The 17,400-nt window shown below is 41.9% G+C and overlaps 1 protein-coding gene across 4 annotated transcripts in view; it reads right to left on the reverse strand.

The window, feature by feature from the left end:
• Positions 1–17,400, reverse strand: part of LOC140492234 (dihydropyrimidinase-related protein 3-like) — a 240,286-nt gene that overhangs the window by 148,856 nt on the left and 74,030 nt on the right. Inside the window, exon 1 of one of the 4 annotated variants that reach the window (XM_072591146.1) lies at positions 3,932–4,143. The exons of the other annotated variants lie outside the window; for them this stretch is intronic. Within the exon in view, the coding sequence (XP_072447247.1) occupies positions 3,932–3,979 (48 nt within the window). The 5' untranslated portion in view covers positions 3,980–4,143. Of the gene's footprint in view, positions 1–3,931; positions 4,144–17,400 lie in introns of those variants that run through there. 4 annotated transcript variants of the gene reach the window in all.

The raw sequence follows: 17,400 nt of genomic DNA on the forward strand, positions 1-17,400 counted from the left end.
TCCAGCATCTGTAGTCCTCACTTTCGCCTCCAGACTCAAAACGTTGACTCTGCTTTCTCTCCATAGATGCTGCCAGAGTTGCTGAGTTTCTCCAGCAATTGCTGGCATTGGCTTGGTCAATTGTGTCCATGCCCCATGAACTAGAATTAAAAACATTCCACTAAGACAATAATGTTTAACAAGTCAGAAATCTTCATGATGGATGAACAAATTTAAAAATCACACAACACCAGGTTATAGTCCAACCGGTTTATTTGGAAGCACTAGCTTTCAGAGTGTCGCTCCTTCATCAGAACACTTCCAATTCATGATTGATGTTTGGTATGTGGGGCAGGGTAAAATGAAATGAGGAATTTGCGAGAGAACCTAGAATTATGTAACTGTTGAGCTCTGCCACTAGAGGGATGCCTCGTGCTTTCCCAGTGGACGAACTCAAACTGCAAAGCAAATCTACCAACTCCCTCAGCCCCAAGAAACAATTGACCCATACTCCCAATAAGATTGCCCATGTTTTAAATCTAATACCACTTCTTCAAATATTTTATGGATCGTCCAACCTGCATATATAACAAAAGGGCAGGTATTAAATTAATCCCAGTAATCCTTCACTAAATGATGACAGTAAATGCCCTCATGCTCTTTATTTTCACAAACATCTTGAAAAGTACCTACTTTTTCAGCCCCAAATTTAAAGTCGACTTAATAAGATGGAAACATTAGTAGCAGCCACTGATGAGAGGCAGTAAATAAAATGTCAACATTCCAATCATAAAAATGTCTCAAAAAAAAGAAAAAGTTGATAAATTTATGCAATCTTCAATTGGATTCTCAGCAAAATAAACGCAGAATTGCCTCTGCTGTCACGTGAATATGTTCATCATATTCCTTGAACGTGCTGATTCATTGAGGCCATTCAGAACTTCAGTGAACCGAATGAGAGTATCGCGTTCGAAGTGTGGTCTGATGCAGCACATCTGCAATTACATAAGCCTGTCTTCAGCACTTACAGGGCAGCTTCTGGCATATGCTCTCTGCAAAGTGAAGGCCTCTCCAGCTTACTCGCTACCATCCTGGTAGTCACATGAGACAGCGGTAATGGAACTGCAGACTAATCGGAGCAATCAATCTCAGGACAATAGACACAAATACGATGTGGTCTTCCATCATCTTAATGCTCACAACCTTTCTACTAACATCAAAGGCAAAAGAATTCCACTGCACCAGTGTTAAACATGGAAGCTCGGTCAGAGTGTCCGTTTTAATTGAGTAGTAACAATCAGGCGGGAATGACCTTTAACCAAAAGATCCATGAAACCCATGGAAAACCTCATCATGGAGCACTGCACCCTCGAAAGCTACTGGTAGAATTCACCCATTTGTATATGCTCACCTTACACAACAGCACTCCCCATTGGGTAAGAACAGTGAACCTATATTCTCAAATGAGCAAGTCCAACCTATTCCTTCAAGGAAAAGTGCATCATGGGGCCTCCCATAGTACATTATGGAGAAGATTAATGAAGAAATCAAGCATTACTCCCAACATCCTCTCAGAGTGATTGAGGTGCAACTGACAGATTTAAGAGCATATACCCCTTCCCACTAGCCATTTCCTCTTTCCACTCCCCCAAGCACAAATTCAAAGCAACTGTTTACATACAGCACTTCACATTGTGAAGAAAGGAGCCAGATCAAGGTAAGCGGGTCTGACGAGAACTCTGAAACCTCGACCTCTTGAACTTAACAACCAAGCTGACAAGTCAAAGTAACAAGACACATACACGGATCAATCAGTCTCGCTTTCCACTGCCCCAACTGAAATGCCGAAATCCAACTGGGCAAAATGCAGACATAATTATGGGAGCTGTTATTTCTGTATGTGAACATCCAAATTTTGAAGTGGTCCGTTTGGAAATTTCTCACAGAATGCTGATTTTCAAATTTAAAGAAAACACATTCATGTTTCAAAGGCAATGTTAGAAAACATTAACCCTATGATTTTGCCTCTTATCATACTAATGCAACAGCACACATAGTTATTTGCCCCATCATGACCGTAGCTATACTTTCAAACAGCCATCACATTGGTCCCAACGCCCTCACCTCCCCCTCCCGTTTTGAATGACTCTCACCCTCCTTTTCAAGTTTGCATTGAATTAACTCTGAAAAAAATGGTCATTTCCACCACCCTTTGAGACAATGTATGACAGAAACCTGCAGCACACAAAATCTCTTCAGGGAGTAATGGAGTGAACACTATCATTGAACATTCCTAAAGTCTGGAAGCCAATATCAGAGCAGAGGCCTCAACCCCAGCCCTCAGGCCCTTGTCCTCCTCTTTCAGCTCAGGTCAGATCTGAAATATTCAATGGCCAGAGGATCAAAGGTAGCCTCAAGGTGGCTTACAAAGGAACAGAACAGAGGAATGCCAAGGACATACTTTTTGGAAAGGAAGACAATGAGAGAACAAAGACCTGTTTTAGTCAGCCTAGCTTTCACAATACCCAAGATTGGATGGGTGTTGGGTGACATGGCAGCAGATTCCAGTTCTTGTGAATCGAATAGAATGTCATTTCACAAAAAAACTATGTTTTAAGATTTCAAAAAGTGCCTTTATTTTTTTTAATTTCAAAAACCAAAATTACAACTGCACTCATTTACCTTCACAGCTTGTGTTGGGATTTCACTACACATCATTCAAACCAATGCTATTGAGCACATTGGGATTCAGAGAGCTACCACATTGGGCCATCAAGGGATTCGACCTCCTGTTCTCCACCCACCCGTTCCCTGACTCCACCCAAACAATACAACAAAGATGCACTGAACAGTCAAAATATATCGACAATTTTAACCATCTCATACTGAAACCTTGCATTGCTGACATTGATTTTGAAAATTAACGTTAATAATTGATCTTATTGAAAGCCATGAACATATTAAATATTGATCCAACACTGGCCAACACCCATATTCAATTTCCCTTATATAAAAAAAGTCAAAACCTGCTAGTCACACGTCTTTTTTTTAATGCAGTGGGTTAGTTCCTTTTGTTTGACCTGCGACTGCCTTCCCAACCGATTCCGATTTGCAGAAACACAGGAGGTAATCCCCCCACAGCCACTACAGCAAAAAAGACTGGGTTCAACAATAATAAAAAAATGCAGAAAGGACACACAGTCAGGGGACCCTGAAGTTGATGCGTGTGCCTGTTCACAAACCAGCTAAGCGTATAATTCATGTCACTGTGTGTAAAATGCAGTGTTAGTGCTTGCTACAACACAGAGAGACAGAGGGAGAAGAGGCTGGACTCTAACTGGGTGGTGTCTCGCTTTGCAAGCTGATCCCATTCCCCGCGTTGAAGTAACATACAGATGGGCACAGACAACACTGATACAAACATGCTTCTTGCAGACAATTCCATTTCACAATGCCAGCCGAGTTCGTGCGTGAGACAAAATACGCTTTGAAATTCACGACACACAAGGCAAGAACTATTTTGAAATCCAACATCACAGCTCCTGCTTCGTCCACATTGAGCCTGTAAAGGGAAGACAATCGCCACTCCGCGAGCCTTTTAAACCCCCTCTCGTTTCAAAGTTGTAATGAAATAGGCGAGAAAAAAACACGGGGGTGGGAATGGAAATCATCGAGCACCCCGCCCTCCGATAGCCTCGATTAAATTGCAAAGCGGATTTCTTTCTTTCCATTTCACCTCCTTGCATTTCCACGCTGCGCTTCCCCTCAATTCGCGAAAAAAAAGCCGCATTTTAAGACTTGTCTGATCTGCAGCATTATGTGCTGGAAGGCTACAATCCTGTAAATATACATCCCTGAAGCACTTGCAAGCCTGATCTAGCTCCCAACGCACATAATCCAAGCACAGATTAACTGTACAATTGGAAGATGCACGAGAGTTAAAGTTACCTACCGTTATACGAGGAATGTTCTTTTTACCCTGGTATCCTGACATCATCATGTTGATTTCTTGTCTTTCTTTTGCAAAAAGGGTATTATAAACTACCAGTTAAAAAATAAAATAAAATAAGCACTTCTTCCCTCTCTCTAGCTTCTTCTGCTGGAGTCTTGTAGGGACGTGATTTGCTCCTCTGCCCATACAATAGCAGCACTGAGCGAGTGTGCTGGGCTCTGACTATAGGCTGTTCTGATATTACGCCTCCCTCTCACTGCCATTGATCCCTGTCTGCAGCTCTCGCCTCGCCCAGGCAGCTGCCAGTGTGAATATACCGCCAGGCGGAGCCAGAGTTACTCCCAATATCCATCCACCTCCCCAATCAACAAAGCAAAAATCAGCTAAAACAAAATAAAAATTAGATATCTCCTCCTGGGGTTTCTTCCCTCTGAGAGATTTCCAAGTTGAACTGTAATATGTATTAATTTTTTTTTCTCTATTTATAGAGTCATAGAGTTATACAGCATGGAAACAGACCCTTCAGTCCAACTCGTTTATGCCAACCAGATAGCCTAAATTAATCCAGTCCCATTTTGCAGCACTTGGCCCATAGCCTTCTAAACCCTTCCTATTCATATTCCCAACCAGATGTATTTTAAATGGTGTAATTAGTCATAGAACCATTGGAATGCACAACATGGAAACAGACCCTTTGGTCCAACTTGTCGATGCCAACCAGATATTCTAAATTAATTTAGATCTATTTTTCAGAATTTGCGCCATATCCCTGTAAACCCTTCCTATTCATATTCCCATCCAGATATCTTTTAAATGCTGTAATTAGAGTCATAGAACCAGAGAGATATGCAGCATGGAAACAGACCCTTCGGTCCAACTTGTCCATGCCGATCAGATTTTCCAAATTAATTTAATCCTATTTTTCAACATTTGCACTATATCCCTCTGAACCCTGAGGAAGGGTCACTCTAATTTCTCTCCAGAGATGCTGCCAGACCTGCTGAGCTTTTCCAGCAATATTTGCTGGGTTGCCTCTGAACCCTTCCTATTCATGTACCAAATGCCTTTTTAAATAATGTAATTAGAGTCATAGAGTTATACAGTATTGAAACAGACCCTTTGGTCCAACTTGTCCATGACAACAAGATATCCTAAATTAATCTAGTTCCACTTTGCCAGCACTTGGCCCATACCCCTCTAAACGTTTCCTGTTCATATACCCATCCAGATGCCTTTTAAATGACATAATTAGAGTTATAGAATCATAGAGATATACAGCACAGAAACAGACCCTTTGGTCCAACTCATCCATGCTGACCAGATATCCTATATTAGCTTAGCCCTGTTTGCCCACATTTGACCCATATCCCTCTAATCCTTTCCTATTCATATACCCATTCAGTTGCCTTTTAGATGTTGTAATTGTACCAGCCTCCACCACTTCTTCTGGCAGCTCATTCCATACATGTACCACCCACTGCGTGCAAAGGATGCACTTTAGATCCCTTTTATACCCTTCCCTCTCTCACCTCAAACCTACACCCTCTAAGTTTGGACTCCCCTACCCCAGGGAAAAAGACTGAGTGCATTTATCCAATCCATGCCTCTCATGATCTTACACACTTCTATAAGAACACCCCTCAGTCTCCTATGCTCTAAAGAAAAAAATCCTAGCTTGTCCAACCTCTCCCTATAAATCAGACCCTTGAATTCTGGAAGCATCCTTGTAAATTTCTGTTGCACTCTTTGCAGTTTAATAACAGCCTTCCTGTAGCAAGGTGACTAAGACTGAACATAATAGTCCAAGTGCAGCTTCACCCTGTACACTGCAACATAACTTCTCAACTTCTATACTCAATGTCCTAATGAAGGCCAGTGTGCCAAAACATGGGTAGTCTATGCACATGACTGGAGCACATGAGCAGAACATATATGATGTTTCATGAGGATCAGATTATTTCACTTGATTTGATTTATTATTTTGTCACACTTGCCTGGGGACAGTGAAAAGTGTTGTTTTGCATTTGGTACAGACAGATCATACCATACAAAGTGCATCAGAGTAATAGAACAGAGCAAGGAATACAATGTTACAGCTGCACAGAAGGGGCACAAAGAGTGAGACCAGCATTAGACTTGAAATTGGAGAGGTCCATTCAGAAATCTAATAACAGCGGGGAAGAAGCTGTTCTTGAATCTGTTGGTGCGTGTGTTTAAGCTTTTGTATCTTCTGCCTGACGGAAGAGATTATAACTGGGGTGGGAGGGGTTGTTGATGATGTTGGATGCCTTCCTGAAGCAGTGAGAAATATAGATGGAGTCAACAGATTGGAGGTTGGTTTGCCGAATGCGAGTGTCACTGGCTAGACTAGCATTTTCTGTTCATCCTTCGACAATTGCTCTTGTGAAGGTGGTGGTGCATCACCTTCCTAAAATACTGCAGTCGATCTGTTATTGAAGGGCTTATGCCCAAAACATCGATTCTCCTGCTCCTCGGATACTGCCTGACCTGCTGCGCTTTTCCAGCACCACACTCTTGACTCTGATCTCCAGCATCTGCAGTCCTCACTTTCTCCCAGTTGATTTTAACTTCACTGCAAAACCTCTTCCAAGGATGCCTACCTTGAAGAAGTTCTCCTCTTCTCTCATTCCTGATGAAGGTCTAATGGCTAAAATGCCACTCTCCTGTTCCTCGGATGCTACCTGACCTGCTGTACTTTTCCAGCACCACACTCTCGACTCCACCTGTTATTGGTACACCTGTATCCACAATCATGGCAGTACCAAATTTTCACTGCAGAAAAAAAAACAGCCTAGTACATCACTCCCAGGTTTTATAATCCAAATACTCATTCTCCCCACTTTCATCACTCCGATCCCCACTAACTTCATCCAACCCCATCAGTATGACTATCCCTTTCTTCAAAAAGATGTATGCCACATGCTGAAAACTAGTAATAACAAATGAAAACAACCAAACACAGGGTCAGTCTGGGGAGAGAAAGAGACTTTCCATTTCAGGTCCACCAACTGTCTGGAGAAGAGTTATACCAGACTTGAGATACTAACTCTGTTTTGCTCCACAGTTGCTGTCAGACCCACCAAGTTTCCCGAACACGTTCTCCTATAATTTCAAAATTCCAGCATCCCCAGTATTATTCTTTTATCCATCAATATTTCTTTCCCCCCTCTCTCGCGCTCTCCATAGCAGCCGCTGGACTTGTTGAGTGCTTACTGCATTTTTATTCCTTCTATTTCATTCACTTTTGTTCACTTGAATGTACCTATGCTATTTCTCCTAACACTTTCACTTGGCAACGCATTTCACATTCAAAACATTCTCTGGGTAAGGAAGCCTTTTGTGAATTCTCTGTTAGATTTATTGATGACTGTCTTACCTCGCTGGCCCCAAGTTCTGGTCTACCCACAACTAGTGAAATTACCTTCTCTCAGTCAATCCTACCAAAGTTTTAATCCTTGAAGACCTCCAAATCATCACCCCTCAGTGCTCTCCTGCCTGCCTGCTCAATTTATCTGAGGTGTAGCTCCCCAATTCTGGCATCATTTTTGTGGAACTCTTATGATACTTCACCACCTCTATATCCTTTTATAATTTCAAAACCATTTTCGGTATTCAAAGTGTAACCTAACAAATGCGCTCCTACAATCTCTTTCCATCAGGCAGAAGATTCAGAAGCTTAAGCACACTCACCAGCAGGTTCAGGAACAGCTCTTCCCAGCTGTTATTGGATCAATGAATGGACTCTAACTTCAAATAAAGCTGATCTTGTTAATGTTGGTCTTGCCTAGCACACAACCTCTGTGGTATTACCTGTGTGCCTTACCCTGTCCAAGTATTTTCTCTCACCCCATGATTTGTATGCCCTTGCTTACAATGATCTGTCTGTACTGCTCGTAAACAAAGCTTTTCATTCTACTTAGGTACACGTGACAATCAATAAATCAAATCAATCAATCAAGAAGTTTAACGTAACTTAATATCTACAGGAATAAAATCAGTGAACTCCAATGTTTTGTTTGATATCTTATGGCCTGGCTGTATTGGTGATCTGCCCCACAAGATCTCTGCTCCCCCATTTAGACACTTGGAGCAATATCAATGGAGTCTGGTTAGAGAGCTGACTGAGAGTCTTGTTTTGTTTTATTTGTTCCGAGGATGAGGACATCGCTGGCCAGCCAGCATTTGTTGTCCATCTCTAAATACCCACAGGAGAGTTAAGAGACAACCACATTGCTATGTGTTTGGAGTCACATGTAGGCCAGACTAAGTAAGGATCACTGTTACCCTCCATAAAGGACTTTAGTGAACCAGATCAGTTTTCCCCCATGATAATTTCATGGTCATTATTAGACATTAAATTCCAGACTTTTATTGAATTTAGTTTCCACCATGGCAGGATTCAAACCCAAGACCCTGGATCCAGTGATAATACCCCAGGGCCATCACCTCCCCATACGTGCCAATGAATAGGTGGGAGCTTGACAATGCTTGGCAGCGCCACAAGGAGCCAGTGGCTGCTGCTGGTACTGCACCTTGAAATTAGATTACTTACAGTGTGGAAACAGACCCTTCAGCCCAACAAGTCCACACCGACCCTCTGAAGAGCAACCCACCCCCCTACATTTACCCCTTCACCTGACACTACAGGCAATTTAGAATGGCCAATTTATCTAACCTGCACTTGGACTGTGGGAGGAAACCCACGCAGACACCAGAAGAATGTGCAAACTCCACACAGACAGTTGCCCGAGGCGGGAATTGAACCCAGGTCTCTGGTGCTGTGAGGCAGCAGTGCTAACCACCGTGCCACCCACAGACTTGGACTGCTGAGGGTGCAAGGTACAGGTGAGTAATGGTGGAACTGAAGTTAATGGGCTTGTGTCACAGTGGATGGTGTTAGGGGAGTCACCAGGTGGGGCAAGGAGGTGGTGGGGTGGTCTTTTTAGACTACCTCCCACTTTGCATTCCTCAATCAGTACTGACTGTCTTTGTAGAAGGTGTACCCTACTGTACCCCCAAGGAAGCTTGCAAGCAACTCTGTTAAGGTTTGTGAGCACTTTATAGCAAGTCTTTCACTTGTTGCTGGGTTGAATACCAGCAATGGTGGGTAACAGACAACTAAGTGGGCATCAATTGGGGCAATGATAGGAAGACAGCATTGTCCCTAATACCAAACTAAATTCAATGTTTCCCTCAACCCCCAAGGGGTATGAGGCATCCTTATCCTTTCGGATGAAATTATTTACCATAATGCAATTAAAGTTTGTTTGTTAGCGATGTGATCATTTATAAATTCTTCTTTCATTTTGACACAGTCACCTTCTTTATTAAAATGCACCCCTCAATCTGGCATGACTCACACATAATCTGAGTCAAAATCATTTATGTAAATTTTAAACAAAAGTTGTTCCAACATAGATTCTTATAAAAAGCAATTTTCTGCTGCTTGCCCATTGTGGATATTTTCATAGAACCCTTACAGTGTGGAAACAGGCCCTTCAGTCCAACAAGTCTACACCAACCCATTCCTCTACATGTATCCCCAACTAATGCACCTAACCTACACATCCCTGAGCACTATGGGCAGTTTGGCATGGCCAATCCACCCTAACATGCACGTCTTTGGATTGTGGGAGGAAGCCTATGCAGACACAGGGAGAATGTGCAAACTCCACACAGACCGTCACCCAAGGGTAGAACTGAACCCTGGTCCCTGGCCCTGTGAGATAGTAATGCTAACCACTAAGCCACTGGATTTTGCTGCCATGAGGTATACCATTAAGAAGTGAAGTTAAGAACTCACTCTGCAATATCAGGATTTTGTTGCTTTCCAATCTACAGATCTTATGAAGTAAAGATTGTTAAGTCAGTTTAAATATTACAAAGAGTTTTATCCCAGGTGAAATAGCTACCTTCTTTTCTTAAGTGTGATGTGGATGTGCCAGTGTTGGACTGGGGTGAACAAAGTTAAAAAAACACAAAACACCAGGTTATAGTCCAACAGGCTTATTTGGAAACACTAGCTTTTGGAGCGATGCTCCTTTGTCAGGTATCAGAAGAAGGAACAGCACTCTGAAAGCTAGTACTTCCAAAGAGACCTGTGGGACTATAGCCTAGTGTTGTGTGATTTTTTTAACTTTCTTAAGTGTGATATAGGTACTTGAGTGGGATGTCTGTGACAGAGAAGGGGATAGATAATCAGAAAATGTATGTCAGATATCCCTTTTGTCACATTATCAACAAATTGCACACTTAATACTATTTTATATAGTGACTCAAACATTAAACTCTGCAAAACATTATATATGATTATTCTGCTGTAATGTACATGCATGCATCTTGACCAGACTATAACATTTTAATCACTGTCGCATTAAACTCAGCCTGTACAGTGGCTGTAAAATATTGCAGACAATTTATTCTGGTATTTTCTTTATCTCTCCCTCTCTCTACTTTCCTTTGAACTTCACCACAGACAGTAGACTGTGACACTCGACATATGACAGATTAGAAACACTTGCTTGACATAACAGTTCAGTAAATCTCCCAGTGACTCTTTCATAGGATTGGTCATGATTAGTCAGGGTACATTTTGACCAAATTATGTGGTGGTGGTGGCGGCACTTTAAACCAGTTGCCTTGGCATAAAACTGGTGAAGCTAATCCATTGCTCAAAACAGAAATCATCCTATCTACTGGCCCCTTCCGTTGTTACTAATCGAAGCATTGCTCACATGTTACCAGTCTTACTGAAAAGTTATCTATTTGTGATAAAAGGAACTGATAATATACCCAGCAGATCTGTTGTGGCGTTTTTCACAGTGAGTTGAAATTTTGTTTTTTTTTTAACAATAGCAAGGCTTATTCCACAGTAGACTATCAGTCAAGGCCACTCATTTACAATGACTGAACAAGCCAAGTTCTTATCTAGTGGTATTCCTGGATGCTTGGCACTTTGAATTTCACAACTCTCTCCATTATTGTGTAGAAAGCAAAACATAACTAGTCTCTAACTTAGATATATATATGCTTTCCCAATGAATTTATTTGTTATTCTTTGCAATGTTTTAGATCTAAGAACACCATAAACTAGTCTGCATTTGATCTGTAAAATAATATGTAGTTATCTAGACCCTAAAAATCTATGAAACTTCTTTCCAATATAATTGTTAGGATACTCCTACAAGCAGTGTCCACCAATACATCTAGATCTCTGTCTTAAAGCTTCGATGCTTTCCGAAGTTTCTTTAAAGGTAGTTTCTCTTCGGGGGTTTGCACTCGCACGGGTATATTCTTAATATGCTTTTATTTTCCTTTAGTTATTCACAGGATGAGTGTGTCACTGGCAAGGTCAGCATTTATTGCCCAGAGGGCAGTTGAGAGTCAACCACATTGCTGTGGGTGTTATGTATAGGCCAGAGCAGGTAAGAATGGCAGGCTCCTTCCCTAAAGAATATTGATGAGCCAGATGGGTTTTTCCTCAACAATTGGCAGTAAGTTAATTCAGCTCTTTGTTTATTGGATTCAAATTCCACCATCTGCCATAGTGGAATTCAAACCCAGGTCCCCAGAGCATTACCTCGGTCATTGGATTAATAATCCAGAGATAGTAGCACTAGGCCATTACCTTCTACTATGTGGTATATATTATATATATGTTACATATTCTGTATAAATACATGCATATGATTTGAAGAACCTAATTACCACATAAATAAAACCTATTCAAAAACTTTCCTCTTGTTAGCTTTAACTAACTTTGAAAAGGCACAAAATAGGTTTTGATATAGACTGAGTAAGTTGCTTGCTCACATAAATCCTAACAAACTGAGTACATGTTATATATCTTAGATCGCAGGCTCTATCTTCGCTTGTGAGATTCACTCTTCAAAATATAAGCAATAGGAGCAGGAATAGGCCATGCAGCACCTTTATCCTGATCCTCCTTCCAATAGGATTACAGCCGGTCTTTCACATAAACGTTCTCCGTGCTGACCCCCATATCCCTTTATGTTTTTAAAGACCCATCATCGGACCATTGAGAAATGTACTCAGCAACGCAGCATCCACACTGGTCCATGCTGGAATATTCCAAAGATTCACAATCAGGTGAATGACAAGACTTCTCCTCTTAATCCAAGATTGCTGGCAGCCTTATCTGAAGATGATGTGCCGCATTTTCCACCCATATCTCAAACCACCCCTCAGAGAGAAGATGTTACTCTTTGGGATTTTGACGTACCCTCTGAACAGGGTTGGAGACAGGTTTGCTAAACCTATGGGAATGGAACAGAGGCCTTGAAACTTCAGAGATTATAAACCTCTTTAACTCAGTCTGTCTCCCAGGAAACTGTCTCATCCATAAATAAATCAAGTGAATGTTTGTTGCACTACCTCTCAGGTAATACTACCTCCAAAACAGATTCCAGGTGCAGTTTCACCAAAGTCTTGTACAATTGTACGTTTGCCTTTATTGGTCAGTGCATTGAGTAGACCAGTTGAGTTGTCATGGTGCGGCTGCCCAGGGCATTGGTGAGGTCACTTTTGGAATATTGCATTCAATTCTCGTCTTCCTGCTATAGAAAAGATGTTATTAAAACTAAAAGGGTTCAGAAGAGATTTACAAGGATGTTGCTGGGGTTGGAGGGTTTGAGCTATAGGGAGAGGCTGAATAGGCTGGGGTTGTTTTCTCTGTGGAGCGTTGGAGGCTGAGGGGTGACCACATAGAGGCTTATAAAATCATGAGGTGTATGGATAGTGTAAATAGGCAAGGTCCTTTCCCTGGAGTGGGGGAGTCCAGAACTAGTGGGCATAGGTTTAGGGTGAGAGGGGAAAGATTTAAAAGGGACCTAAGGGACAACTTGTTCATGCAGAGGGTGGTGTGTGTATGGAATGAGCTTCCAGAGGAAGTGGGAGAGGCTGGTACAGTTACAACATTTAAAAGGCATCTGGATGGGTATTTGAATGGGAAGCATTCAGAGGGACATGGGCCAAAGGCTGGTGAATGGGACTTGATTAATTTAGGATATCTGTTCAGTATGGACAAGCTGGACCAAAGAGTCTGCTTCTGTGCTGTACACTGCTAGGACTCTATGACTAGCGTTTAATAGTTTTTTTTAAATCTGTTTTTCTAATCTCCCTAACAAATAGCCTGACAGCTTCTCACATTGTACTCCAACTGTGACAGTCCTGCACAATAACCCAACCTGTCAGTATCACTTTGCAGCCACTGTGTCTTCATCACAGGCTACTCACCTATTGTCACACAACATGGATGCATTACATTTGATCCCTTCATCAAAATCCCTTCCGTAAATTGTACCGAGCTGAAACCCGAGCAGTCATCTTAATGATCCTCCACACAAAACAACCTGAAAAATTCCTTTTCATTCCTACACTTTTGTTTAATTTACTAACCAATCCTCAACCCTCCAAATATTTTATCACCAGCCCCAAGAGCCCTTATCCTGTGTTCAGTCCTTGACAAATACCTTTAGAAATGCCCAATGCATTATGTTGTTACATCCCCAATAGCCTTGAACAGAGACATCATTGTTTCTCTCTTGTAAAACTGTGTTAACTCTAACTATATTATGAATTAGTAAATGCCCAGTTACCACTCAATTCAAAATGGATTCCACCAGTTGCCTGATGACTGACATTGGGTTCACTCATTGTAGATCTGCTTCTTTCTCATGTTGGAACAGCAGTGTATTTTCTGCTACATCCTGATCTACTGATATTATTCAGGAATCTTGGGAATTTGGAAAATCAGAACTAATGAATCTGTTATCTCTGCAGCTACCAGTTAAAAAAACTGCAGTCAATCAGGCAGCTGGGTCTGTCAGCTTTTATTTTCAACAATATCTCAGTCGTGTTTATTTACTGATATTAATTACTATAACTTCCTCAATCACATTAGATTGGCCATGATTTTATCAAATAACAGAGTGAGGGTCTGTTGGGGGCTAGTTTACCTACTCCTGTTCCATCCTAAGGGCTATAGTGACTCCTTATCACTTTCCTCAGGGCGGTTGTAATGAGGGTTGGTCTACCCAGTGATACCCGCATCCTATCAGCCAATATCAAATAAAAATTCAGATGCATACTTCTCACTCTCATTGATCGCTTGGTTCCCTATTATTCCTGATATGCTTATTCTGGGCAAATAAGTCAAGTGAGAAGGGAAAACACCACGCCTCAACTTTGGGTGACGTGCGGGAGGCCATCTTGAATTGTAACCCCATCAGTGGGAATAGTCAGAACAAAACAAGGAATAAAGGATATAGTATCCTTCATCACCGCAGGATATCCTAATGTGGTTCATCGTCGGTTAATTATTTCGAAGTGTAGTCACACAGGTGAATGCAGCAGCCAATTTGTAAACAGGAAACTCCTATAATTAAATCTTCTTGAGTGATGCTGCATGGGTTGTAAACAATGACCAAGACTCCCAGAGTAGTCATCTAATGTTGTGCCTTGAATTTATTTATGTCTTTTCAAGAGGACAGATAGAATCTTAACAAAACATCACAATGGAAAGTTGATATCTTCGATAGAGCAACATTCTCACAGTACCACAGAGAAGGGTCAGCATGAAATGTGTCTCTAAAGTGGAGCATAAACTGACAATCTTTCAAATAAACATCCAAATATTTAAGATAGACACAAGCTTTCATAACAAAGTATAACTTTTGTTATTCAATCACAGGGTATGGACATCAATGGCCAGGCCAGCATTTATTGCCCACAGGACAGTTAATAGTCAACCACATTGCTGTGGGTCTGGAGTCAGATGTAGGCCAGACTAGGTAGTGTCCTTCCTTCAAGGACATTAGTAAACCACATGCCAGATGGGCTTTTCCCCAACAAATGAGCAATTAGACTCTTATTTCCAGATTTTCACTGAATTCAAATTCTATTATTTGCTGTAGCAGGATTTGAATGCAAGTCCCCAGAACATTACCTGGGTCTTGGGGTTAATAGGCCTGCGATAATACCACTAGGACATTACCTCCGAACAATGGCAAGCAATTAAAAACAATTTAGTGGATGAAATTTAGTGTTTGTATACTTCTGTTTATCATTAAAAATACAGTTACAGAAAAAAAATTGAGGGATACCCTTTCAAAATGTATTTCGACTGATTCAATTGGTTTTACAAATAGACAAATGAGTGTTTTGACATATTTACTTTTTTTTCCTTTGTTACATGCTGAAATATGGGCTTTCCATTCTCCAACATGACACAGGAATCACATGTCTGGAAATGTGTGGCAGAGAGAGACAGAGATGGATAAGGAAAAGTGCTGATTAGAGTGTACTTTCAGATTATGTACTAGCTTTTTATTAATTCAAACTTTATCTGAGGTAGGCAGCAGGATCTTGAATTCTCACATGCCTCCTCAATTTCAGCATAATAACCTTGTGGGTTTGTGTTGCTCCTGAAGTATCTTTGTGGTGAAGTTGTGAATGATGAATGACAGCGGGGAGAGGGAAAATTTGTCCATGGGATGTCAGTCTTGTCAGTTTGGCTGCCAATCTCAAATTATCTTGGAGAATGTGGTGGGGAGCCATTATCTTGAACGGCTTCAGTCCTTAGACTCTAGTTGGAAGGGAGTTCCAGGATTTTGACCCAAAGACTTTCAAGGAATGCCAATAGAGTTCCATTTGGGCATGGCCAATCCACATAACCCACACACATCTTTGGACTGTGAGAAAAGTCTCCACACGCACACAGTCGCCCAAGGCCAGAATTGAATCTGGAGCGCTGGTGCTGTGAGGCTGCAGACAGGAAAGATTCAGAAGGATACAGGCCAAGGGAAATGGGGTTAGCATGGATGGTAATTTTGATCAGCACAGACTAGTTTGGGCCAAAGGGCCTGTCTCTGTGCTGTAGGACTTTATGACTCTGTGCTGACCACTGAGTCGCTGTCCTGCGATTGCCCTCAGCAGCCACATTTTGAACAGAGTGGTGACAAAATCAGGGAAAGCTTCTAGCTATGTTCATTATCCAGTGACACATCCCATCCCATCTTCCACTGCATACATGCCAGGATTGCACTCGGTGCAGAGAAAATGGTTCCCTGTACCAATGTCCTGACAATAGCTGGGAGAAAGTGAGGACTGCAGATGCTGGAGATCAGAGTCAACAGTGTGGTGCTGGAAAAGCACAGCAGGACAGGCAGCCTCCGAGGAGCAGGCGAATCGATGTTTCAGGCATAAGCCCTTCATCAGAGTAAGGGCATTCCTCCTGACAATACCTACTGAGTGTATATGGGGAGCTGAGAGATATGAGCCCTAATGAAGTTCTGCATGATCACACTGTTTCAGGTGATGAACAATTAGTAGGTTGAGCCCTTGTGCTTTAAAGCTCCTGGACTGTTTTAAGAGTCTTCCCGTTCTCATGGGAGATCCTAGGCATGTTGAATAGTGTGCCAACACTGCCTGCTTGAGTTGGCGAATGGAGACCAAGTCAGCTCCTTCCATTCAAGCCTCTGTTCCAGGAGGGCCAGGAAAACATTTTCAAACCAACTTGCCCAAGGATGCTATCACACAACTGAGGAGCAGGTGAGGTTTGAACCTGTACCTCCCAGTGGCAGCAAAGACAGTGCCTCTGCACCACATAAGCCCTCTTTCTCAGCAGGCTTTTAACTCACCTTAAAGAAGGTGAGACAAGTCAGTCAACGCCACAAAACATAGAACACTTGAAGGCAAATAAAGGACACTGCCTCCCTCTCCACCATCACCCCACTGATAAATTTTTTCAGTCCCTAAGCATTGCTGGATGGCAAAGTCTGAAGAATTTGCAATTGACAAGGATTGATGAGCAGCTCGTTAAAAAAGAGGAGTCCTGCAGCTTTAAAAGGATCCTTATTCAATCACCATTAGCTTTATTACAGAGTTATTCCATTTCTATTGATTTTCCAACCCATTTCAGGCTAGTTTTACTTCTTCCCAGAGTATTCAGCCACTAATCACCTTTATACTCACCCTGTCATTGCACTGAAATGTACACAGTTCCGAAGAGATTTGCACTCAACTTTATTAGGTCTGTCAAAAACGTCTCCAGCAGTCTCACAAAAAAATGACACACGTGGAAGGTGCAGCGCTTGCTTAGTGACTTACAATTCTGAACATTTGCAAATCACTAAAGTTATTTCTTTTAATCAATAGCAGTCCCATCCAAATTCCCTACATTAAGCACCCTGGTATCTGGTGCGGCATGGTGGCTGATTGGTTAGCACTGCTGCCTCTCAGCACCAGGGACCCTAGTTCAATTCCCACCTCGGGCAACTGTCTGTGTGGACTTTGCACATTCTCCCTGTGTCTGCGTGGGTTTCCTCCAGGTGCTCCGATTTCGTTCCACAATCCAAAGATGTAAATTAGCCCTTCTAGATTGCCCCGTAGTGTTAGGTGTAGAGGAATGTGTCTGGGTGGATTGGTCT

This window comes from Chiloscyllium punctatum, chromosome 20 (genome assembly GCF_047496795.1).
Source record: "Chiloscyllium punctatum isolate Juve2018m chromosome 20, sChiPun1.3, whole genome shotgun sequence".
Taxonomy (NCBI): Eukaryota; Metazoa; Chordata; class Chondrichthyes; order Orectolobiformes; family Hemiscylliidae; genus Chiloscyllium; species Chiloscyllium punctatum.